We start from the raw sequence: 24657 nt of genomic DNA, 5'->3' as shown, positions 1-24657 counted from the left end.
AGAGTTGATCACACGTCTGAGTGTAAGAAAATCTAGTCCTTCCTCTAACCACGCCCTTGAAATACGGATGAAGTGTGCTGCACAAAACACCAAGTGTTCTCTTTTTTAAAAAACATACTCTAGCTCACAAACAGGGTGTCACGAACAAGGCAATCTTACGTTGTTAGACAGTAAGCGAACATTAGTGGACTGACATTTTGCTCTTTATATTGAGGACTCCATTCATCCTGCACAGAAGCGCTGTAGATAGTCTTGTAGCGTCTCAAATGCATTACTGTACCGCAATTTTGACAAATGCTGCAAAGATATCTTTTTTTAAGAAGCACATGTTGCTCTCTCCCCTTTCTCCAGTCTGTTTGCTGGCAGCATACCGAGGATGACCTTCATCAGCGTGGGCGGTTTCATCTTCCTCGGAGCCTATGAGAAGGTCCGCCGCACTCTGCTATAGCAGCACGACCTGTGACTGTCCTGAGTCCTGACCTGATGGAGAGAACCAGAACAGCAGGGAAATCGTCTCTGGAAATGGAGGATCCAGCATCCTGCTGAGTCCTTTGAAATGAGGCAGAGAGGAGACGCTCACGGGGATGACTGCATTACCCAGAGTGCCACATTCATACTTATTGATTAGGCACTCAAAACACCACAGAATTTTTTGAAATGAAGCAACACTGTATCACCTAGGACAACGCAGTCATTGTAGTCGGCAGTGACTGGGACCATTTATGTTTCACGTGTTTGTGAGAGAATGAGTTATGTGATTAAAAACGGTCTTTGTATCTTTCGAGTGAGGTTTGGGGCTTTCTTTGACTCTCTGGAACTCTGCATAGTTTAATGATCATTTTAGCGTTTTCTCCTCTCTATTGGACTAAGCCACCTGCTTTAAAGACCCACCAGAGAGACACAGCACTATCTCACCATTGTTACAATCCTGCTGCAGCAAAGCTGACCTCATCCACATGCAAAAGCCTTTTTTTTGTCCTTTTTTTCTTGTAGAATCCCAGAACAGTAGAAGCCTTTTATTAACAAAATCACGCACTTTGTCATCTCCGGCTCTTCAGATCTTTTATTTATGAATAGATCAGATTTTTGATTCGGCCACTGCTTAAGCATTTTGCTGTCTCTCTTATAGGTTTGTGTAAGGCTTTTTTTTTTTAACCTTTTGTTGACCTCCTTCACTAGTATCAGTGTCTCTTTGGAACTCAAATGAAGTTCGACTGAACAGCAACCAAACACTCCAGATCTGTTATCTGCTTATTTTGTAAAGAGAGAAAGAAGGAATGGGCTTCATGGGCTAGAAACCTGCTTATAAACCAGTTGACTTGTTGAGTTTCTGAAAACGGGGTAGTTTGCATAAAAAATGGCTGCTTCTCTGAAATTTTGCACTTGCTTAACATCCCCATGTTTTGATGTCAAGTGCTGCACATTAGCGGTGCTGATAGGCAGTTATAGAAAGCCATGCTAGCTTTTCCTCTTATGGCAGTTGTATGTTGTGGGACGCTCTGAGCAACTGCATTCTCCACAATGTACAAACATTCAAGTCAAACAGAATTAGAGTAAGTGATCGACCTGATTAGAAGTCATGAAACTGGTAAACATGCTGATTTTGGCTATGTAAATCACTTGTGCTCTGATACACTCACTGAAGGGATCAGCACACCAGATTTCACAAAGAAGCTTCATTTTCTGCTCTTTCATTTAAGCAGATGGTTTTGATTTTGTTTGCTGAGGTTGTGTGATATCAGCGGTCCAGTCCCACAGCTGAACCGATCTGCATGACTGGATCAAGCAGAGGTAAGGCCGTGCACATATTTACTCCGGCTTTGATCTTGTTTATTGGAGCAGCGGTTTCCAACTCCTGGACCACAGAAGTGTTGCGCGACCCGGCCACGAGGACGAGATATAAGAAAAGTTTGGAAATGAATGAGAGAATCTCTGAGTTTAATTTAAATTGTTGCGTGATGTGATTTCCAGTGTGGCCTTTTTAAATTTTACAAGTATTCATGCACCCCCTCCCTGCTCCTCAGGCTTTTAAAAGAAGAGGACAACTTAATAAAAAATGCTCCAATACATCTTATTGAAGGATTATTTAGCTGGCATATGGAAGAACAGTTAGGTATCAGTGTGTTTTCAGTGAATTAGCTCCTCTCATCTGTCAGCAGCCGGTCTGGAAGGTAAAACTGCACGAGAAGACAAATGTCCTCACAGGTGGGACTGTTTGTCATGCTGCTTGTCACTAGGCTGTAGCACAACAATGGTCGGAGTGTGATTGGTGGAGGCCGCGGCCAGGGGCACGTCAATCATCTGGTGACAAACGTCCATCTGGAATGCACATCCTGACCTTCAGTCAGACTCGACTCAATAGCAAATATTTTTAACAGCCCGCAGAAGGAAAAAAAAAAGCCTGCTGTCTTTGCAGCTCCAAGGAGCCAAGAGACATTCCTGGTTGGAAGATTAGCTTTCTCTCTCTCTGTGTGTGTGTGTGTGTGTGTGTGTGTGTGCGTGGCTACTTGACTACTTTGAAGATCAAGGACTCTGGATTTCATGTCTTTGTGCATGCTGCATTTGAATTGATGGCTTCTCCATAACCGCTGTGACAGGAGAGCAGCGTTAAATGCTAACTCAGCTGTTTGTGATATTGTCGAAACATCCTCCCTATGTGTGTGCTTTTTTTTTTTATATGAGCAAGAAAACAGGCCCAACACTTGTAATAATAGCAAAATGGGATTTTTATTAGACACTTCAATGCCATGTTAGACACTTCACTGTTTTAACTTTGACATTGGGACAACGGTTTCAGACAGTCTGCATCAATAAATTACTCAGGATATGAACTGCACCCTCGCTCCTTCGAGTCCCTTTTACCTACTACACGGGGGTTGCTTTCCCAAAGCCCAAAAAACAAAGAAGAGGAGGAAAAAAAAAAAAAACATACTCTCTGATTGGTCTTGCTGGTAAAAATCACCTCAGTAAGTGCTATCAGGTGTAACCAGAGGAGCATGTCCTCCAGCTTACCTTGATAAGGCCACTGGTGTATTCATGTTGAATGGTACCAAAGCATTCAGGGACTGTGACAGTTCACCCCCCAAAGTTTGGTTACGGCACTTTTCACAAGCCTCCCTAACTGTTCACAGGAGTGAGCTGCACCTTTATCCACCTCAGGCATGAATCGTTATTACTGAACTGCAGTGATTCAGGTGAAGTACTGGCCATCTTTTGCTCCCAAATGCACCACCCCGTACCCCAGCTTCCCCCCCGGATGTCGACCCATATTACAGCAGTAACTGAATGACACAACATCACAATGCATCTTTTGCTAATTCCATAGCATTCAGATTTTATTATTAAAAAGAAGAGAAAAAAAACAGTTGGGCAGCCGGCCAATTAAACATCCAAAAATTGCAGCTTCGGTTATGAATGCGGGCCGTAACTCATGACAGGTGTCACGCAGTTGCACTGAGAGATTATTACTGGCTTTTGCAGCTTCCAAGCAACAGCTGTTAGCTGTTAGCAGCCACATGTGGTTGCAGAATTGTACCAAAGTCACTTTCTGGGACAAATAAAAAAAAAATCGAACTTAAAGAGGACCTATTATGCTTATTGCAGATCTCTCTCTCTCTCTAGATCGATCGATCTAATTTTGTAAAAAATTATTGGCATTGACTTGAGCAGCTTTGCACGATTCACAGTTCAAAACAATTATTTAGGTTTGTACACTGGGCCTAAGTGCAGCCCCCTCAAATCATCCTCTGGCAAACAGAGTGTCTGAACAGCAGGTGGGTGAAAACCGAGCAGTCTGAAGCCTGAGCTTTGGGCTCACAGGGATTACTTCTACATGCACTGACCTCGTTATGTGAAAACTTTGGCTATGTTTAATACGAGCATCCAACACTGTAACAGTTTCCACGTACATCTGCATATGAAAAGGAAATACCAAAAAGCATAATAAGTCCTCTTTAAAACACGTGAAGCATTCATCCCAACCCGATGAGAGCGGCTTTGCAGTAAACGTGTAGTGTTGTGAAACAGGTGGAAGAGCCTTAAGGGTACAGTATGTACTGTTGACTTTAGTGCGTCGAGATATGCGGAACGTCTCCTCAGAGAGGAGGCTACTGCATTCCTGCCGGTGGATCGTGTACACACAGTCTGCATGTTTGTGAAGTGAAGAAAAAAGTGCTTTAACTGATATCCCACCACTCGCACCAACATCTAACGTACCTAAATAATCAGCATCCGAGCTCCTCCTTCATACAAAAACGGTGGTGCGAGCTGTTTCCGTAAGGCCATAGCTGGCAAAAAAAAAAAAAAAAAAAAAGGTAAAACATTCAAGTGCGATCAAGTGTTTTGTTTGCGATAAAAAGTGTACCAGGATCTCTCACAGAAACAGTCTCTGGATATATGCTATTACAACTTGAGTTTTCTTTGATCATGCAATAAGGCACTGCAGCTGAATGTTGGTAAAAGCTGAAAAAAGGCTGTTTTTTTTTCTTGTTGTAAGAAAAATAAAAATACCATCACTCCTTTCTTTGCCATGCACATATATTTAAACACTCTTTTTTGTAAAAGTTATATAATATATAAGAAAACTCTTATGTACAGTCAAAAAAAAAGTCCAAAAGGCATATTTCTCTTTTTAGTCCCCCTGCACATACATATTGTACAAGATTCCCCACATTTACATGCTTCAAATGCAAGTCACATTTTTTTCTTCTTTTTTTTTTCCTCTTTTTTGCAGCTAAAATTTTTATTTTTATTTTTTTTAGCGGCCACCTCCCAAAGGAAGGTTTTTAACTATGTACAGCTGATACGCTCAGATGGGACGCCCCCCACACAAGCTCCGCCTTCAAACTCCGGATGCCCATCCCCCCTCCTCCGTCAGTTCAGATGCAGGAGGCTCGGGACCGTTTGCCTCGATATGAGGTAGCAGGTTATTTCCCAGTGCAAGAAAAAAAATTATTGTATATATCGGTCCACATTTTTGGGGCTGCTAGTCACTGGCTCTCCTTAGAGAGGCGCTCTCATTCTGAGAGGCTCTGAGGGCGTGTCCATTGGACAGCAGAGTCTGCCTGAGCTCAGGCTCGCAGTCCGTGTCGATGTGTCCGTGGCTCGTCACGCTGGCCAGCTTCACCGGCTTGTGGAAGGAGTCTTCCTGCGATGTCTTGGTCTGTCCCGCTTTGCTCACTGCTGAAACAGAGAAGGAACAGGCGGGGTCAGTGACGTGGCACGCACAAAGACAAATATGTGCTCAGCTTTGGAAGAAAGCGAGTCAGTGGAATGTGTGTGTAGAGCTGTGTGGAGGTGAGAATTGGTATTCAAAGGCCAATACCACTGCTATATAACTAAAGGAGCTGAAGCCCAGAACAGGCCTGGGCGTGCATCATCAGGAGGGAGATACATATCCTGAGGGGCTCTGGGCATGTAACTATGATACAGTGTCAGATGCTGGTAGGAGACAATCCATCAAAGATCACATTCAAAGGCACTTGCAGAAAGAAGACTCCAGAATGGCTGATAGCTTCTCATGGCATCACCTGATAAAACTGTTATTCCATCAGGGCAGTGTGGAGCTTTAAGAAGAGTAGTGGATTTATGGGATAAGGCTGGATAAGTACAGTTAAACTCACTACACTAATCACCGTACCTTTTCTATCGTGTTGGTTCAGTGTTGTATTATGGTTTTTTGGAAACACTGATCCTTCAGAGTTCTTTCGGATCCTGCTGGGGGTCCCATTGCAGAGTGGGGTTGTGTGTGACCCAGTGTCGTGCTGCTCCCCGGGGTAACAGTAAGAGTAGGGTGGTGGAATAAGCTGCTGTTGGTACTCCATGCCTGCAGCAGGACCAAACCCGTGTGCCAGGTAGTTGGGATCTTTGGAGTAGCTGTTGCCATTCTCCATACAATCTGTGCACAGCACTGTGCTGTCGAAACCTGCGGGCAGCCACGGGGAAACAAATAAATGATTTGGAGGCAGAAAGTCAACAAATGCATGTCAAAATTGTGCTGAGGGCGTCTCCTGTGATTATTTTTGACACTGAGCAGGTCTTTACAGCTTTACAGCAGCGCTCGTCTCATCATTACGTAACCCACCAGGGGACGTGGGAGAAACTGCCGGGGAGAGCGCAAACATTTGGAAGCAGAGAGCGAACTTTAGCGGTACCTGTGGTGTCTACAACGTGTCCGTTGGGCTGAGGGCCACCGCCGGTCTCCACACGGATGCACATGTCCTGCCGCTCGGACAGAGTCCCCTGGGAGGAGAGGTAGCTGGATACATCTGGGTGAACGATCGTCTCATCTGGGAGAGAGAAAAGAGGCAGACATCAGAGCCAGAACTGTGGGCTGCATGAAGTTTTAGTGGTTTCTTCATTTTTAGATTAAATGTGTTTTTAACTTACAAATTAAAAAAGCAAAAAGAAGTCATTCTGAGCTCACCTGTGTTGGTCACGCTGCACTCCTCGCTCTTCTTCCTCGTCTGATAGATGATACACACCCACACCAGCGATGTCACCACAATACTCGTAACCACAGCGATGACGATGATCCCTATAGTAACGGTGCTCGGGCCTGTCGGCGTGGCGCAAGCGTTCCTGCGCTCAGTCACCACCAGCTGGCTGTGGGCGCGCTCTGTGCCCAGAGTGTTGGACATGAGGCAGGTGTAGCGCCCGGCGTCCTTCAGCAAGGCGGAGCCGATGACAAGCAGCTGGTTTCCCGGCGTGAAGTGGTGTCTGTCGGAGGGGCGCAGCGGTTGGTCGTTGTGCAGCCAGGTGATGCGCGGGGGCGGGCTGCCGAGAGCTTTGCACTGCAGCGCCACCGTCTCCCCGACAGTAATGCTGCGGTCCTCCAGGTCCTGAGCCAGGTGGGGCGTTTCTGTGGAAAAGTGGGGTGATGAGTTTCCTCATAAAAAGAGCCCAAGGATTTCTAGAACTACGGTTTTGGTGGTTCTACGGTTTTCTTTAGCACCTTTCTGTTCACTGTATTGATGACAGACTACCGGATTGTGGTGATTCAGCTGGACAGCCTGAGCACAAACGGACATGTCCAGCCACTGAAAGCCTATCCGTCTTCTAAGACTGATATTTATTACTCAAACACAATGCTGATAAAGTCCAAAGTTTCCTGAAACTTAAAAGCTTTTTGATTGGAGCACAAACATTTCCTCTGGGGCAGGATCCTCTTCAGAGGACCTGTCTGTTTCCTTGCCAGCTTCACATTTCAGTGAATGAAGCACACTGGACTGAGCGATGGTGTGCGTGTTAAGGGTGGCCTCTCCTCTCAGAGTGAGCACTTCCCTTCACAGTGGGATGTACACAGATTAAGACATCTCACTTAACCCACTTCAGTTGTGTTCTCGTCTATCAATATTTTCGTCCTCCTTCTCCCTGTTTCTCTTTCTGCCCTCCCTCTTATTTTCTCTAAATCCCTTTTAACTACCTCCTCCCCCTACATATGCGCACTCACACTCCACCGCTGCAGTTCTTCTTTGGCTCCCATTTTTCTTCCCCCACCACTTTCTTTCAGTTAGGGGCCCCTTGACTACACACTACCCCTCCTTCTCCGTCACTTAAACTCAAACATTAGAAATTCAGAGTGGTTCTACGGTATCTTGTTTCAGTATTTTGTAGTGCTTTGTAGATTAAAACTTGACAACATGCAAATGTTATGCTAAAGCAGTGTTTTAAATGTTTGCGGGTATGTTACAGATTAATTTAAAAGGTCAATTAAAAATGTATAAGTAAAAATATATCCCATCTGTATACAACAGTGGGTTGTTTTGCTCAGTTCAAAGACAAAGGACAATGATGATCTATGTGCTGAGATGGTTATAAGAGAGAAGCTCTGTTCTGTTTAACAGTGTAAAACAGCCAATAAACTGGGAGCACTGAGGCCTGCAGTGAAGCAGCCATGACTGTCCCTCACAGAGTGTGTGTGTGTGTGTGTGTGTGTGTGTGTGTGTGTGTGTGTGTGTGTGTGTGTGGTGTAAATGCCTAACAAACTCCCCTCTGTGATCCCCCTCGATCCCCTCCTTTGACCCCTAACTGTGACCTCTGACCCCTGACCTGCAGCAAGGCCACAGCTGGCGAGAAAGCAAAATATAAAGATTCTCATTCTGCTTCGGACTGACCAAACCCAGCTCTTACCCAGTACGGTGAGGGTGGCGTTAGCAGAGACGGTGCCAGCTGTGTTTTTGGCAGTGCAGCTGTACACGCCCATGTCCACCGGCTTGACGTCCGTGATGAAGAAGACGTCGTCGTCGGGCATGACGTGCATCCGGCGGTCGCGGGCGGCGGGGAAATCCGTGCCGCCGTCCTTCTGCCAGGCGATCTGAGGTGCCGGGTGACCCTCTGCAGCACACTCCAGCCTGGCGGTGTGGCCAGTTCGGATGGTGCTGTCCCTGGGAGTCTTGATGAAGGATGGAAGAACTACGGATGGAAAAATTCCTTCAGTATTAGCAGATCAAAACAATATGACCTTTATATATTGTAGGAAGGTTGACAATCCACTTCATAGTTTGAGTAATTTCCTCATTTACAAACATATAGGCAGTCTACCCGAGCAGGATGTAGAACTGCAACAGCAGTTGTAAAGGATTACAGAGCTGCTCATTCATTTTCCCAGCTGCTGCTGACATTCAAATCAAGAAACTTTCAGTTAGAAAAGCAGGAAACCTTTATTTATACATGAGTAAGCCAAAGCAACAACCAGGTAAATAACTGCCAAAATGCTAAATTCAGTTTGACAGGATCTGCTGTGAGCGAGCACTTGGCTACAGCAAGGGTTAAGAGGTCTGATGGAGGCTTTTTCACACTGCTTTTCTGCAGTTGGACAGTATTTATTCAGAGTTTGGTTCCCTGCCAGAGCGCAGAATAGATCAAGCCTGTCAGCGATGACATGCAGCTAAATCAATTTGTTCCAAATATCAGCCTAGAGGAGAGGACGCTCAAGAGAGTGAGAGAGAGGAAGGGGACTTTATTGTAGCGAAAGACAAACTCACTGTGGGCCCTATAATTTTGAAATTCAGTTGAATAATATAAACAGCTGAAACAATTCGTCTGTTTTAATAAATGAATAAAAGTGACCCAAAGAAGCTATTAACGACGTAACATACCATTGACGATGAGTCTGGCCTTGCTCGAGTAGGTGGAGCCAAAGTGGTTGGTGATGATGCACTGGTAACGACCCTCGTGGGCAAAAGTGACGTGGCGCAGGTGGAGAATCGTAGTGTACTCCATCACGCCTCCTCCTCCTGCGCCCGGCAGATCTGGTGTCGCGGCCTGGTGGTGAGCACGCACGTGGGCGTAGTTCTCCATCTCAGCGTTACGAAGGAGCTCCTGGTCCTTGCGCCAGGCAAAGGTCATGGGGGAGGAGCTGCTGCTGGCAGCTGTACAGGTGAGACGAACGTCACTGCCGAGGACTGTCATTGTGGTTTCCGGCTGTACGGTGATCTGAGGCTTGGGGAGGTCGTCTAAAAAAAGGCAGCGGGTGAAATAAAGTGTGTTTAAAAAGCGTGAGGATATTATCACAAGCGTTGCTCAGCAGGTGTCTGAATGTAAAAAGGGAAAATAAAAACTGACATCATGTTGCTGGAGAGTTTATCGCAGAACTAAACAAAAACACTACCCAAATACATGCAAATGTGTCAATAACAGGACAGCGGAGCCCATGTATGTGGCCCATCTGTGCCTTGAACGCCTCCTACTCATCACAAAGCAATGACACAGCCATGTAACCAGAGAACACACACACACACACTCACCACACACAAAGCTGCTGGGCGGAACCTCAAAGACGCTCTTTCCCTTCAGACTTTCCGGGTGGGCGCAGGTGGCATTGATACCGACCTGCAAACCACGTGCCACCAACCAGTCGGGCAACCAGTGGAGCTGGCAGTCACACAGCAAGCTGTTGCTTTGAATGAGACTGGAGGAGAGGGAACAGACAAGCATATGTCACGTGCACTGTACCCTTTTCTGTATTTGTGAGTGAGTTGCTGCAGGCAGGTTCTGTAAGCACACTCAGAACCAGAAAGATCCGTGTTAAACTCACAGGCTTTTGAGGTTCCTCATCTTAGTGAAGGCGTCGGGCTGGATGGAGCGAATAGCGTTCTCCCCCAAGTTCCTGTTGAAATATTAAATACTGTTTCATCAAGTGTGAACAGATTAGTGTTACCCACACCGATATCATTCTCTTTCACCACGACGCTAGCAGCCTCCCCCTGCCAACTACTTTTACAAAACCCACACCCCCTTACACTCCACCCCCTCTTTCCCCTCTTCCGCTCTCTCTCCTGGGATACTCACAGGTGTTCCAGGGTATCCAAGCCAGAGAAGGCCTTCTTGGCCACGGATTTGATCTTGTTTCCAAACAGAGTCCTGCCGTTTCCAAACACGAGGGGTGTCAATATATGAAGAAGGGGGGAGAGGAAGAGGGAGGAGGGAACATTTTGGGGAAAGGGGATGAGAAGAGAGAACAAAACAGAGAGAGAAGCACAATTAGCCGGTTTGAATCTGATAAGATTGACGGGGGGGGGGGGGTTATTGGAAACCTGAACTGTGTGGAGATTAGCCAAGAGGAAGGGTAAAGGGGATGGAACAGGGATGTGGAGGTGGGCGGGGGCACCTGGGCTCTGTGCTGCTCTTCAAAGACCACTTTTATCTTTATTAGAATCTAAAAGCCCCCCCGCGAACAGGACATACGTGTAATCATTTCAGTGTCTGTCAAGCCCAAAGTCTAGCTGCTCTGATTTGGGGTCTTAATCCCCTTCCTTCATCCCGCCACTGCCACCTCTTCATACCCGTCGTAGCCTTTGGATCGCAGGAAGAGGAGACATGGCTGGCTGGCTCACAAAGAAGAGCCCAGTGTTCAAACTTGTCCACATGTACACAAACAAATGGCAGTCTTGTCACACAGATAACGGTATAATTTTTTGTTTTTAAAGGAATTCAATGAAGCTGTCACATGCACTTGTAACTGAATCAAATCCAAAAATCATCTTTTGAACAGTAAGATCCACTTCCATCCCATGTGGCGGCATTCCCACGCAGCTTTTTAAAAACAGTTTTAAAATGGGAACTCTGTGTGTGTAATGGACACTTTGATGTAAGATTCTCTCTCTTGTTTTTCCCATGGCTCGCTTTGCCAGCGTTGGGATGCATCAGGCAGCTTCCGACAACGCCTTGACAAAAGGGGCAGGGTCAGAGGGCGGGGCTCATGAGGCGTTTGATGTTTGATGACTGAATGCGGCCCTCAATTTCACCCTCTCTCAGCTCTTAACAACAGAGACTGGGAATGAGGGGATGAGAGGGAGTGCGGCTATGGAGGAGAAATAGTCCTTCGCCTATTGGGGAGCGAACCCCTGCCAGCTCAAAGAAAAGCCCTTTCTCTCCCCTCTTTCTCTCATTCTTTCTTTCAGCGGTGCTCACACTGGGAACCATCTTGGCTGGACATCATCTTTTCATCCTGTGGGTTGATGATTGCTGCTCATTGCCAGAAACTTCACGCCTCTGTAATTTCTAAGCTTACTAACTTTTGATATTGAACTTTATACAAGGCGTTTGAAAGCACCAATGAGTAATTAAAAACATGACTCATTTTTCCAGCCATTATCAGCAAAGAGAACCCAGTTTGCCCATAAAGCTTACAATCAAATCACAAGATGAACGCTAGAATGAACTGAAGAGAAAGTGGCCTCTATAGGATGAGGAGAAAAAAAACTAATAAACTAAATAAAGAGGGGACCTTTAAATTGTTGCTCAGTGTGAGCATGTTTTTTTCAAAGTAAAGTGTGGGGTCGTGATAGTGTCTCAAAGTTCTAAACAAACTTAAACTGGAGTGGCTTTGGGATGCAAGAAAAGGAGGCGGCTCCCTTCGCTTTCTCTATTTTTGTTTTCTGAAGAGAGCAGAGAGACAGTGGCAGGCCAGGGCTGAGGGATGAAAAGGAGGGGAGACACTCACAGCTTGATGAGGCTGTCCAATCCAGAGAAGGCCCCGTTGGTGTCCTCTATTGTGCCTGAGATGTCGTTATGGTCCAGCTCCCTGTGGAGAATGAGAGAAAAGAGGAGGATAAGAACGGCGGAAGGCGGTTGAGGAGAGGAACAGGGATTGGTCCTGGCAGCGCTGAAGCGCTTCACAGCCCTGGCAGAAGCTGCTCTTGGAAGTCACGGGTTACCCCCTTCGCCCCCGCTGCACCTGGCTTAAAGAGCCCCTCTCCCGCTCTGCTCTGCCAACCAAGCATATTCTTTCCTTAGAGGGGTGGAGAAGGAGTGTGCGTGTGAAAACGTGTGCATGCGCGCTGGTGTGTTGAGGCAAACCCTAGTGCAGGGAAACATGTATAATTCATGATGGCGTAGAGGGACTGGCAAGAACACAATGCCAGAAGCCAGACAGTTCGGACTGCAAGTCCGATGCTGGCAGGTACGGCGCAGCCAAGAGTGCCGACGGGGTTAGCAGCCAAGCTTAGTCATGGCCAGACAAAGACAGAAGAGATTGAGTGAACGAAAGTTGGGGGTTTCCGAACACTTGCTGAATGCTTCTGCTTGAGAGCTACCTCTTTCAGTGAAGTCATAGCTGCAGAGGGGCCACCGCTCCGCCCTGCTGCATGGTGATCAAAAAGAACAAGCGGCAGAGTCTGAGAACTTCTCCAAGCCATTAAAAAGAAAAAAAAAAGACTTTCCTCAAACTTGAGAAAGGGCCTTCGGGGTTAATGGTCAGCCCCACCCCTCCGCCCCCACCACAATAGCCACCTCCACTCCTCCTCCCATTTGCTTTCCAAGCATCTCTTATCCCCTTTTGGTTCTTTTCACTTTGTGCTGACGACTGTGTCTGTTTGACTGGACTGGAGCTGCCAATTTCCTACTCTTTCTGGCTGGGTGGATGTTAAAGGCTATTGCCTTGTTAAAGCAAGGGCAGCGGCGGGGGCTGCAGAGTAGAGGAGCGAGCGAGAGAGAGAGAGTGAGGGAGAGATGGGGGCACGGAGAGGGGGGCCCCGATGAGCCAACGACCCCCGTGGCCGAATTAGAGGGCAGGCTGGCTTGTTTGGAGCTTTCACACCCCGTTTCAGGCTCCAGCCCCATGCCAGCGCAACCAGCCACTCCGGCCCAATTAAAGCTCCCCCGGCTCCTTTTCAGGGCCCAGCCTATGCACGTCCTCCCCACTGCTGATTAGATTAGGCCTGCCTCAAAGACACCGAGCAGAAGGAGTACAAGAGAGGAGGAAAAAATTCCAAAATTAAGACAGAGATTATATGTATTGTGGGATATCGTTAGGAGATGACAGAACACACTTAGAATAACAGAGGGGAAGAAATGGGCATTAAGAGGGCTTTGAAAGTGTGCAGCCAAATGAAACAAAGCGGTTAATTAAAGACAAGAAAGAAAAACATGAGAAGGGCTGAGATATGGCAGTGAAAGCTCCCTGTTCCACCCTCTGTAGCTAGTTATCTGGCATCCAGCGTGCCAGCAGAGGGAGAAGCCTTATGTGCCTTGGCTTCTGACCCTGCTGTCAGAGAGCCTTTCTAGCAAGCTCTGGTATTACTCTCCTCTCTGGCTCTCTTGTGAACAGCTCAGCCAAGAAGACCTTGGTTAGGGACCAAGACCCCCAAGTCTTTCTGCTGGATTTATCCACCGGCTTTCTCCCTGTGGTTCTCCCCTTTTCTTTCTTTGGGCTTTTTGTACACATGGTGGATCAGGGAAAGGAAAAAAAAATCCTCTATCTTCATTCATGGCTTCAAAAAAGCCAGGAAGGATCTCAAGGGAGCCGAGTGACACAGAATCCTTTTAGATCCAAGATTGCTGGGTGTTTGGAGACAAAACAAACGCCCCAGACAAAACTGAAGAAACAAAGTGAAAAAAGGCACTAAAAAAGTAAGAAGTTGCTACAGAAACCATGACAATAGACACCTTGTAAAAGACATGAATACAAATGACAGTAAACCCTCACTGAAAGCCAACAGCTCCCTCTTTCCTATGTCAAACGAAGGGACTTCATGAGATTAACTATCAAATGTCACCCAGGCAAAAAACAAAATTAAGCATCTCAATTTTCACTGCTCCCAAGTGGCACGTCTTAACCTTATGGTCAGCAGGGGCATAATGTGTGAGTTAGGGGTCTGTTTAGGGCTTGGTAATGGTGGTTGGGGGTGGGCTGGTGTACTTACAGGATGCGTAAAGCCTTGAGGCCTCTGAAGGCTCCCTCGTTGATGTGGCTGATAGAGTTGTGGCCCAGACGGAGGGTGTGGAGATCCCCGAGCACTGCCAGACTCCCTTCATCCAGACGAGTTAAGTTGTTGTAAGACAAATTCCTGGAGAGAGAAAGAAATAGAGACAGAAGAAGAGGAGAGACAGAGAGAAAGTGAGGGAAAAAAACAGAACAGACAGAGAGAAATATTCTGTGTGAGGTCTGGAAGGTTGGCAGACCACTGAGACCGCTCACGACATCATTATACTTCAGTTTCAAAGCCCATTCGATGACCATTTGCCAGTTTATGATGCGTTTTTCCATTGTACGGTTTTCCACACCGCATGATGTTAACGGAGAATGGATTTAGCAGAAGTCAGAGCTTAAATGAGCTTCGCATCGTCTGACAGGAAAGAAAAGAAATTCTGGGTTGGGACTCAGCATGTCTACAACCTCCGTTTATAAGACTACTTAAGCGTGTGGTAAACCCCAGGGGAATAAACTGCTACTCGTGTCCTGGAACCCTCAAAATGTTGCTCATATTCACATCCAGCCTCTAAATCTTTTCTTTTTTATTAAAAGGCCTGAGGAACATACTAATGGGGTGTCGACACTGCATGGGTTTCCAAGGGATTTCCCCTGTTTTAGGAATTCAGAGAGATGGTTTACTTGCAATCTTAAAAAGAAAAGGAAAATAAAAGAAAAGAAATGAAACTACAGCTTGAAGAGACTTCTAAGAATGTTTCTTCTTTTCGTGGTTTTTATGGCAAATCCTGATTACCACTGATAATAAATCTTACAACGGTATCTTTCAAACAGTGCTCAAAGGCAGTATTGTGCATTTTATTGCCCTCTCTGTCTGTCTCAGGTTTGCTTGACTAGTCATGTGTGCAGAGATTCTCCCTGATGACCAGTTCAGCCCGGCGAATCGGGAATGCAATAACAAGGCTTCTCATAAAGACGAGTCACTCACTTCTATCAGCCGTGAGGGTCATCAAAACGCAGATAATAAAATCATATAACTGGTGGAAAGGTGTGGTGCTGGGAGAAACGTGTGCTGGGAGCGTACAGGAAGCGGCGCTGAGATACCCAGAGCAAACTAGCGCGATCACCATCTACCACTTTATCCATTCTGACTGTTACACATAAACAAACATAGGCGCCACAGATAGCCCCGGCTACCTCGTAGTTAGCAACGCCTCAGCTGAGCGAAGCACTTTAAAGCGGCATTACGACAGTCGTGTCAACAGTGCAGGAAAGACTCTCAGATAATAACTCGGCAGACAAAGGCAGTGAAGGTGATCCTTCAGTGTAATTACCACAACATCCAGCGGAGGATTTACACGCCGGTTTGCCGCAGGTTTACACACGGAGCACAAAAACTCATGTCGAAGCGCTCGAGTGCTGTTGAGCCCAGCTCTAATTATGGGATAAACAGGCTTAATCCTAAGAATAGTGTAAGCGTACTGAGTGTTAAAACAAAATGTCGTTTAACCCTGAAAGGGAGATGGTGATGATGATGATATGGGTGGCAGGTCAAAAGAGTTGGGCTCTCGAGGCTTTAAGAATCCACATTTAGTGTTAGTGGAAACTTTAAGAGCTAGCATTTAAACCTTTATTTTAAAAAATGCAAACTGCACTGATATATACGCTTTTTGTCGTTACCAAGCTGAGTTTTTCGGATATTTAACCACTCTCCGGTGAAACGTTTTAGCGGTACATCTGGCAAGAGAGTGTGCGTTCGGGCTAATTTGAATGCTGGTACTTACAGCTCCCTTAGCTTCTGGCAGAACTTCCACCCATCAGGATTGATGCGTGCTATGGAGTTGTTACTGAGGAACAGCTGCTGCAGGGAAGTCAGTCCGTAAAGCGAGCCACTGTTCACCTCCGTCAGGCTGTTGTAGTCCAGGTGCCTGCATGACACAGAGATACTGCAGTGAGAATCTGTTGATCTCACAACACTTCACCACATTACTGTGACATAAATTACAATGCAATTTGTGAGCATTACTCTGTTATTTTGCGTGTAATTTAAGTGATTATGTAAAAGTTCTGGGTGGAGGGGGGAAAAGTGTAATTGTGAGAAAGTTCCAGTAAGGGTACAAAAAGATCTTTTTTAGTCAGTGAGTATTCCTGTAATGGCAGTAAATGAGTGCAAATAGGATTAGCCAATCAGATAGTGCTCGCTCCAAACTAACTGCAGCACCCAAATTCTTTAAATTAGATTTTTTTTTCCAACTATTCGGATTTGTCCTCTGCTGTGCAGGAGAACTTGTGAAAGTAAAACAAAACCAGTCGGATAATAGTTTTAAATAAATGATTCTCTTTGGTATGATTAAAGGTCATGTTTAGTACGTACAGGACTTTCATCTTAGCCAGGTCAAAGAAGGCTCCGTCAGTCAGTTTGCCGATGCTGTTCCTTTGTAGTTTGAGCACCTCCAGGCTGGATAAACCCTGGAAGGTTAGACCCTCCACTTGGCGTATACGGTTCCTGTTCAGCTCACTGAAAGGTGGTAGGACAAAACAGATGACTGTAAACAGAAGACCATTTTAAAGAGAAGCAGCAGAAAAAACATCTTCCCCTTGTTTTGCCCTTATTCAGCAAAGGCATTTATCAAGCATTGGTGGTGGTATGGGGCCAGGGTTGTACACTACATGTGTTATTACCCCTTGAATTAAGACAGAGTGAGATGATTAAAAACTTTACTCATTTTCTCTTTGTATAAAAAGCCTGAGGTGCCTGTGGATGTAACAATGAATCTGTACAGCCGCTGTGTGCGTGTGTGTGTGTGTGTGTGTGTGTGTGTGTGTGTGTGTGCGTGTGTGTAGGCTGTAAAAGCCTTCAGCTTTTTCAAAGATAAACATTCACAAAGCTTCTTTTGTGTCTCATGTGCATCACCTCTAGCATGTGGTGATACAGTGTCACTGGGGCCCCATGTCCAACAAAAGGCACCTGGGGAAACTACTGGAGCCACAATGGAGAGAGACTCCCATTACGCGAGTCCCTTTGCTCTCCAGAATGGAGGCGTTGAGCTACAAATGGGTCTACCTCACCGTTATGCTAGAGGGAAGTTTGACGAAGATAAAGGAGCATGGTGTGGGGACTAAACTAACCACTTTGGGGGATATGGAAGAAGGCAATAAATCACCAATAATATGGCTCTGGTGTTTACCTAGTCAGGTCTTATCCATCCCTAGTGGTACAGCTCACACTAACAGCACTCTAAATGTTAAACACACACACAGCTCAATCAGCAGACACTAGAAGCTCCTTCTCAGGGAAAAGGCTCATCTCTGTGTAGTTTCCAAACACTACAATTGGGAAAGGCGCTCGGTTTTCAGCCTAAATATGATATGACAACAGCGTAATGTTTTTGCAGGGTGAACTGTTTTGACAGATCAAAGCTCAAGCTTGTCAGCACACTAGCCTACATTGTTAAAACTGATCAAATCCAGTGGCACTCACAGCTGGGTGAGCCTCGGGAGCTGGAAGGCTTTCACGGGGATCTGGCTGATGCGGTTTCGGCTCAGTCGTAGAACCTGTAGGGTTTCGCCCAAATGGTCCAGAGCTCCGAGCTCCAACACATTGATCTTGTTGTTACTGAGGTACCTGAACAAAGGGAAGCCACAGTGAGGTTTGTTAGAAATCTTATATTTGGAAAACATGTTATTTTGCATGTGCATGTCCATTAACATCACTTAATATTAGTTACAGAACTAAAGTTTCCTCATATAATAAATAACATATTTATCTTTACTAATTTATTTAATTTTGTTTTAATTAAATAGCTGGTGCATGACGTGCCACAGGAATCCTCTGAGATGCTACTTACAGATCTCGGATATGGAGGCCTGCAGGGAAGCACTGTCCTCGCAGCTCAGTAATGTCATTATTGCTCAGGTCCAGGGTTTCCACAGAAAGCAGCTCCCCAGTCCGCCTGCCATCAATACTGCGAATCTTATTATGATGTCTGAAAAATAAAGAACACAAACAGAAGACATAAGGTGTGGTCCTCACTGTTACCTAAACTTTGTGTACTCTTCCCATCAGGGAAGCCACTCCAATCCCACTGGCTTCTGTAAGCCCATTCGGGAAGAGAGAGTGAGAGAATGACAACACACAGAACAAAGTGGTCTTCATCCACCACAAAATGTAGTACTTTAAGTGCTTCCAAACAGAGGCTGGTCTTCTTTAAACAACTCCCAAGGACAAAAAAACAGCCACAAAATCTGTCTGATGGATGGGGCCTCAGTGATGAACCAGAGCCACTTGAAGGAAAATCTTGGTATGCTGTGAAATGGGGAGAGGAGTTACTTTAAAGGTCCTAATGAACCCAGGGAGTTTTCACACAAGGAAACCTCGATCTCCGCCGAGCTTTGTCAGTGGGTGCTAGCCTGGTTTAGCCAGAAGCCTGAAAGGAGACTGAATTTCCTCTCAGGCTGTCCTGTTTAGAGCTCTTGTTCAGAAATGAGGGTGACTCTCTTTACCCTATTCTGACCTCCTCCACATCTGTGCTCTTTGAGAGTAACGAAATTTCTATTCTCTGTATGTCCTGTACATGTGGCAGAATTGACAAATAAAGTTGACTTGACTTGACTTTATTTTGTGGAGCAGACGTGTTCCACACAGAGAGGTTGAGAAAGACAGTGATATAATAAAGAGTGAGATAGACTGATGGAGTGTGATATTTGACATTTATCCGTGTTGCAACCAAAGTGGTGTGTGTGTGTGTGTGTGTGTGTGTGTGTGTGTGTGTGTGTGTGTGTGTGTGTGTGTGTCTGGAGACTGAAGGCCTGTGTAATCTGAGTGTACATGAAAGCTTTTGCTGGATGACACGTTTGACACATGACTAGGTGCTAACTAGGGTCAGGGGATCCATTTAGTACCACATCCATTGTTTTTACAAAACTAAAACAAAACATTTAAAAAGATAGGAAACACGACAGAGTAACACAAAAAGGCAGAGCAATAAGCAAACTGCCACTTCATCATCTGACATGTACCACTCAAGGGAGATCTTTGCTACATGACGGAGGCTTTTTTTTTTAGCTTTCACAAGCAACGTGTTTGACATCACCTTGTAAGGCAAAACCATTTGATGCTTCTAACTAGTTAATCACAACTTCCCAAGAGCCTTTTTCCAGCAAATGACACCAACTTCTTTTTTCTCTTGAATTTAAACAAAGCTGTCTGGAGTGCCACAAAACTACAGTTCCTCTCATGGCTCCAAAAGTAGTCCTGCTGCATCATAATGCTAATCGCTGAACGTCTATCATGAAATTAATATAGCTGGAAGCTAATTCCCCTCCTTCGTCAGGTACTGTCTGTAAAGCTGCATCTCTCCTAATTCCAGTCACAGTACTGGATTTTGGTGCTTTTTGGAGCATCTTAATGTAATTCTCTGGTAGACGATGCAACCTGTTGTAAGGTACAGGGTTCATACGCCTTTTTCAGGGTCAAATTCAAGCACCCGTATGAAACCTGAAGGTACAGTGATAGGCAGCACGGATATAGGTCTGAAAAATGAAGCCAATCGTCTGATCAGGGAGGGGGCAAGACTTTCCCGATAAGTTGTTAGGCTAAGTCACTCATTCCAGGAAATAATGAATGAAATATTAAGTTAGAATGGCCACAATTAAACAAAACGGTTTTTCAGAAAGGAGCACATCTTATGTATGGTTTCAAAACAGCAAACTAGCAATGAAAAACAACAACAACAACAACAAAACCCCACTTAAGGCTTCACACTAGCTGACAGTAGCTGATAGCTTAGCATTGCACCTTCTGGTCTAAAATAGTGTTCTTTCACATCACATTCTTCATAATGCTAAGGTTAATCGTTCAAAAATCCACAGTGGCTTTTAAACACAGTCTATGATCCAAACCTAAGAGTACTGTCACGTGGCCTGCCTCATTCAGATTTACTGTAGATTCTTTCCAAATCTGATAATACACACTATCACCATGTCGAACCAATTCGGTTAATAAAAGGTCACGGTCTTCTTGGAAGTTAGGCAGCTTATTACTTATCAAACATCAGGGACAGAGAGATTTTAACCAAATCACGTGCAGCATCTTTAAATCAATTCACTTGACCTTTTAAGAGTTTGATAGTGTTATATTTAAAAGGGCAGTGCATGTGCGTGCTTCACGGAAAGTGTGAGGTGGCAGGTGCTCTACCAGTCAAACTCATCAAAACAAGGTCAATCCCTCCTCTTTTTCTAGCCTGCAGCCAGCAGATGAACACACACACACAGTCATTTATTGGTGTATGGGATGTAGGAGGGTTCAAACCACAGTGGCCCACCTGAATAAACAGTGGCAGAAATGGTTAAGGATGAGCACACATGCGCAAACACACAACACAAATAACAAACGCACACATGGGCCAGAGCAACAGACAGTGGCAACAGTGAGCAATAAGAGCAAGAAAGGGATGGAAAGAAAGAAGGAAGGAAGCAAAGGGGTGAGGAGAAAATGAGGGGGGATTATGGGGTGAGGCGAGGTCAACAGCTGGTGACCTTCACTGTGGAAAAACAGATCAGTCTCAAACTGGTGGGAGAGGCTGAACCCCCCCCCCCGTTCCTCCTCCACCGCTCCAATCAAACTTTCCCCTCCCACAGCCAGAGCCCAGCTGCACCGTGTGAGAGACGGATAAAGCCTCGGCGCTCATCGTGTTTGAAGTCTGCACATACAATAGTAGCGATCATGAAAACTGATTATCATACGGCTAGTGACATTTCTGATAAAGAGGAGCTCGGTTCACCCGTGCTCCCTTTGATGTCCAGGAGTTCCTTATTCGCTTTGATTCCACTTAATTCCAAATTTCATTACCCTGCCCCATCGACCATCTGATTATCATGAGCCCGGCTCATTTTGACACGTCTTTTGATGTATGGAAAGTGCATTTGTTGGGGGGGATACACTAGCGTGCCCATTCTCCTGTTTCCAGTGCCATCTCTGAAGTCGATTGTTTGGCCCGTCTCTTTCCGTTTGAAGTCCACTGTCAGGACAAAGGGAGAATTATTTGAAAATTAGATCATCCAGTGGGCCATACATATTCTATCCCAAGCTGTGTTAAAGAGCCCCTCTGAAGCAGGCGATGAGCACAATAGGAAAGTTTGTGCTGCTCTGCTGTCGCTTTGACACTCTGATTTTAAAACATTTACTTGCTTCTGGTTTGCTTGTCATCCTGCTGTGGCTTTCTGGGAGCCTGCAGGACATCAGCAGGCTCGCCAACTGTATTGTGGAACTGTGGGTGCCTGGCATATGGCCTTTGGATGATTTAACAGAAAGTTTGACATGCTCAGATGACTTAATAGTAATTCATGTCTTTTATGTGATGATTGATGGACATCTAATCAAATTGAAAGTGACCACAAGTTTCGACCACCCCGCCATGCTTGTCTGTACCCGATCAAAAAGTGCAGCAAAAAACAGAGCTCGCAGACATGTACGGAAAGGATGAAAGCACCAAAGGGAGAGTGCTACAAGAGGCACCAAAAAGGCCAAAAATTTGAGTCTGAGTCATTTCTCAATCAAACAAAACATTGAGAACAAAAGCAACTCACCTGCCCACTCGTCTCTTTTTAGCATTCCTATTATTTCCGTTGAAGCCAGGCTGATGTACTTGTTTTTCATTTTGTATATTGCACACCCACATGAATCAGTCAGCAGTTTCGTTCTTCACCTTCCAGTGAAGGTGAATAATGAATGTACAAAAAAAAAAAAACCCACAAGTGTTCATTTTTGCAATTATTGTTCTTCATTTGGCAGAAATTTATAATGCCAAAAATCCTAGGAGCTAGGGCTGGGCAATATGACCCAAAATTCATATCTCGATATTTTTTAGCTGGATGGCGATATACGGTATATATCTCGGTATTTTTTTAAAGCCATAAGGTAAGAACAAAAAGAGAGTTCTTAGTCAAAGCTGTGTCCCAGATGTCACACAGGCACTTATTAACATACAGCGTAGATGTACATGAAGAAATTACTCAAAAATAAATTATCAGCATTTATTAAATAATAATTCTCCATAAATAAAAGAAAGCAATGTTGTTTTTGTGCATAACAAAAAGCTCACAATTGTGCAGTCAAAATGTAAACTAAAAGACGATGAGCATAATAACAAAGACAGACAGATTTCACAGCTGCTCTATTCCCAAGTTCTACTGCGTGGCTGGCAGCCTTGAGTTTGAAATCCTCTTTGGCTACGTCCACACGTACACGGGTATTTTTGAAAACTGAGATTTTCCATTTTTGTTTTAAAAAATAATCCCGTCCACACAATAAAGGCAGAAATGAAGGAAAACGCTGCTAGGAACATGCCAAAGCAACAGGTGGCGATATATTCCTAACCGTGTAGAAATGTTGGCCAATCAGAAGTCTAGAAGCCTCGGTGGGAGATAGTAAACAAAGATGGCGCATAGAAGCAGAACCGAGTCCTATGTGTGGAGGGACAGTGACTGTGTGTGTATGTGTAAGCATTTAAACACTGCAGAGAGTAAAATTAACAGTAACAGTCTCCCCCATTGTAGAAATTCATTTCACCGAAACAATAACATGGCGCACAGTCTGACATCAAAAAAGGCGCACACCTTTGACGCTGCGTTTTCTCCGTTTTCCTCGTCCACATGTAAATGCAAAAACTGAGTTTTCGAAAATATCCACCCTGGCAGGCGTTTTTAAAAATCTCGGTTTTCAGTGACCGAAAACGCTGTTTACATGTGGACGAAAGGTGCAAACGCATAGAAAAATCTCCGTTTTCAAAAATACCCGGGTACGTGTGGACATAGCCTTTGCAACCATGTCTCTTAACAGGTGCCATTTATGGCCCTTATACACACACAATACGGTAATATTACGTTGAAGCACAGTACGTGCACTCAGCGAGGCTCCAGACTACGGTAGCCGTAATGCTCCGACAATCCATCAAGCGGTGCAGCTCCATAGCTTACCAAAGTCGTACTAAAACATTTTTTGACAGATTGCTGAGCGCCGTGTACCACATAAAATTGGTTCGCGGTCATCAAGCACAACCAGAATTCATACATAAGGCGCACTATCGATTTTTGAGAAAATGAAAGGATTTTAGGTCGTTAGCGCGGTTAGCTCGCTAACACGTTGACGCCGTCCAGCCCCACGCACGGGGCGATCCGCGGTAACTCGTTAACGGAGATTTGCCGTGTTCATCTTGTCGTTGCCTGCAGGTGAAGCTATGGGGGAGGGAAATTGTGTTCAGTGAAGGAGAGGCGAGGCCGAGTAACGTTGCGTAGAGACAAAAGTGGACGAAAGAGAGGCAAACTTGCGGCTCCATAAGTATAATTATAACGTAACATAGACTATATCGATATAAACGATATTGTCACATCTTATATCTCGTATGAAAATATATGGATATTTAAAAAAAAAAAAAGATATCGCCCAGCCCTACTAGGAGCTCACCATTTATTTCAGGTTCTGTGTCAAGACACCTTCTGGATAGATCCTTTTATTCATGACTGCATACCTTGTCTGCAACAAGTCATTCGATAGACTAGAAGACTCGGAGGGAGTCAGCCTGTCAGTCAGTAGCAACCACATATAAAATGCTCTTGGGCTTTTGGAGAGTTTACTGTTTGATGAGCGGCTGAAGACAGATTCTCTGTCCATTTGCTTCCCTGGGTGTTTGTATGTTTATGCAAGCCACTGTCTCACACAAACTTCTAGTCAGACTACATTCCGGACGATCTCCAACCAACAGCACGGGAACACCGCCCAGCAGCCCAAGCTGCTGTGTCTGCCAAGGTGCATGCGCGCGAACGCGCGCGAACACACACACACACACACTGCAGAGGACTTAGTGGTTGGTGTGTTAAAGCACATTGGATTTACTTTTGGGAATGACACTGAACCCAAGATCACTTCTCACTTCCTTTTTCCTTTCTTTTCTGCACCCTTCCTGCTGCCTCATCCACTACTTCTCCTTTAACCATTCCTCTTTCGATATATGATGGTGTCATCCTGCTCTGATACTACGATCTATTACTACCTCCCTGATTTCTCATCCTTCCTCCCCTTCCCTACCCTCACCCATTTTACTGTAAGCTATGTGACTGACAGCTGCAGCTGCAAGTGCTTCGGTGGGCCTTCACTTCAGCTGCATGGCTTAGTAAAAATCTGACCCTCCCACCAGCCTCCACTCCCATCAGCACTACTGGCCTTTCCCCTAGCAACAGGCTGCAAGTCAGACCCAAAAAAAGACACCCCAATCATTTGCAGGGCCTGCAACTGGACACAGTTTGTGCAAGTAAAGGTGAACTTGCTCCAGTCTGTTTTATATCAGAGGCAGAGTGAACATGAGACTGTGCTAAAATTTAAAGATACAGACCAAAAAAACCCCCAAACAAACAAACAAACCATGACACACAATAACAGAAGGTCAAACTTCTGATACACGTCAACAGACATCTGTTAGAGTTGAATAATCAAACCACAGATGCTTCCCTTA

At 45.3% G+C, this 24657-nt stretch overlaps 2 protein-coding genes across 3 annotated transcripts in view; one reads left to right on the top strand and one right to left on the bottom strand.

Moving 5' to 3' along the window:
- The window catches only part of slc25a26 (solute carrier family 25 member 26), a 56324-nt gene extending 55540 nt beyond the window's left edge, over window positions 1–784 (top strand). Inside the window, exon 10 of the mRNA XM_085456045.1 lies at window positions 352–784. Coding sequence (XP_085312171.1) covers window positions 352–448 — 97 coding nt within the window. The 3' untranslated portion in view covers window positions 449–784. The remainder of the gene's footprint in view (window positions 1–351) is intronic.
- A 1924-nt stretch (window positions 785–2708) lies between these two features.
- lrig1 (leucine-rich repeats and immunoglobulin-like domains 1) overlaps window positions 2709–24657 on the bottom strand; it is a 35610-nt gene continuing 13661 nt past the window's right edge. Inside the window, exons 4-18 of one of the 2 annotated variants that reach the window (XM_085456043.1) lie at window positions 17998–18135; window positions 17631–17774; window positions 16524–16667; window positions 15934–16077; window positions 14145–14288; window positions 11945–12025; window positions 10291–10362; window positions 10037–10108; window positions 9747–9910; window positions 9099–9455; window positions 8131–8412; window positions 6425–6859; window positions 6153–6287; window positions 5639–5923; window positions 2709–5181 (exon numbers count right to left, since the gene is read on the bottom strand). In XM_085456043.1, the coding sequence (XP_085312169.1) occupies window positions 4985–5181; window positions 5639–5923; window positions 6153–6287; window positions 6425–6859; window positions 8131–8412; window positions 9099–9455; window positions 9747–9910; window positions 10037–10108; window positions 10291–10362; window positions 11945–12025; window positions 14145–14288; window positions 15934–16077; window positions 16524–16667; window positions 17631–17774; window positions 17998–18135 (2794 nt within the window). In that variant the 3' untranslated portion in view covers window positions 2709–4984. The remainder of the gene's footprint in view (window positions 5182–5638; window positions 5924–6152; window positions 6288–6424; window positions 6860–8130; window positions 8413–9098; window positions 9456–9746; window positions 9911–10036; window positions 10109–10290; window positions 10363–11944; window positions 12026–14144; window positions 14289–15933; window positions 16078–16523; window positions 16668–17630; window positions 17775–17997; window positions 18136–24657) is intronic. The other variant, XM_085456044.1, reaches the window with a different exon arrangement.

The sequence above is a fragment of the Copadichromis virginalis genome, linkage group LG5 (assembly GCF_057382275.1).
Source record: "Copadichromis virginalis isolate Kocher_CV1m ecotype Utaka linkage group LG5, C_Virginalis_male_GT1.1, whole genome shotgun sequence".
Lineage (NCBI taxonomy): Eukaryota > Metazoa > Chordata > Actinopteri > Cichliformes > Cichlidae > Copadichromis > Copadichromis virginalis.
The sequence above is the reverse complement of the archived record's forward strand: the minus strand, read 5'-3'. Positions and strand labels throughout refer to the sequence as shown.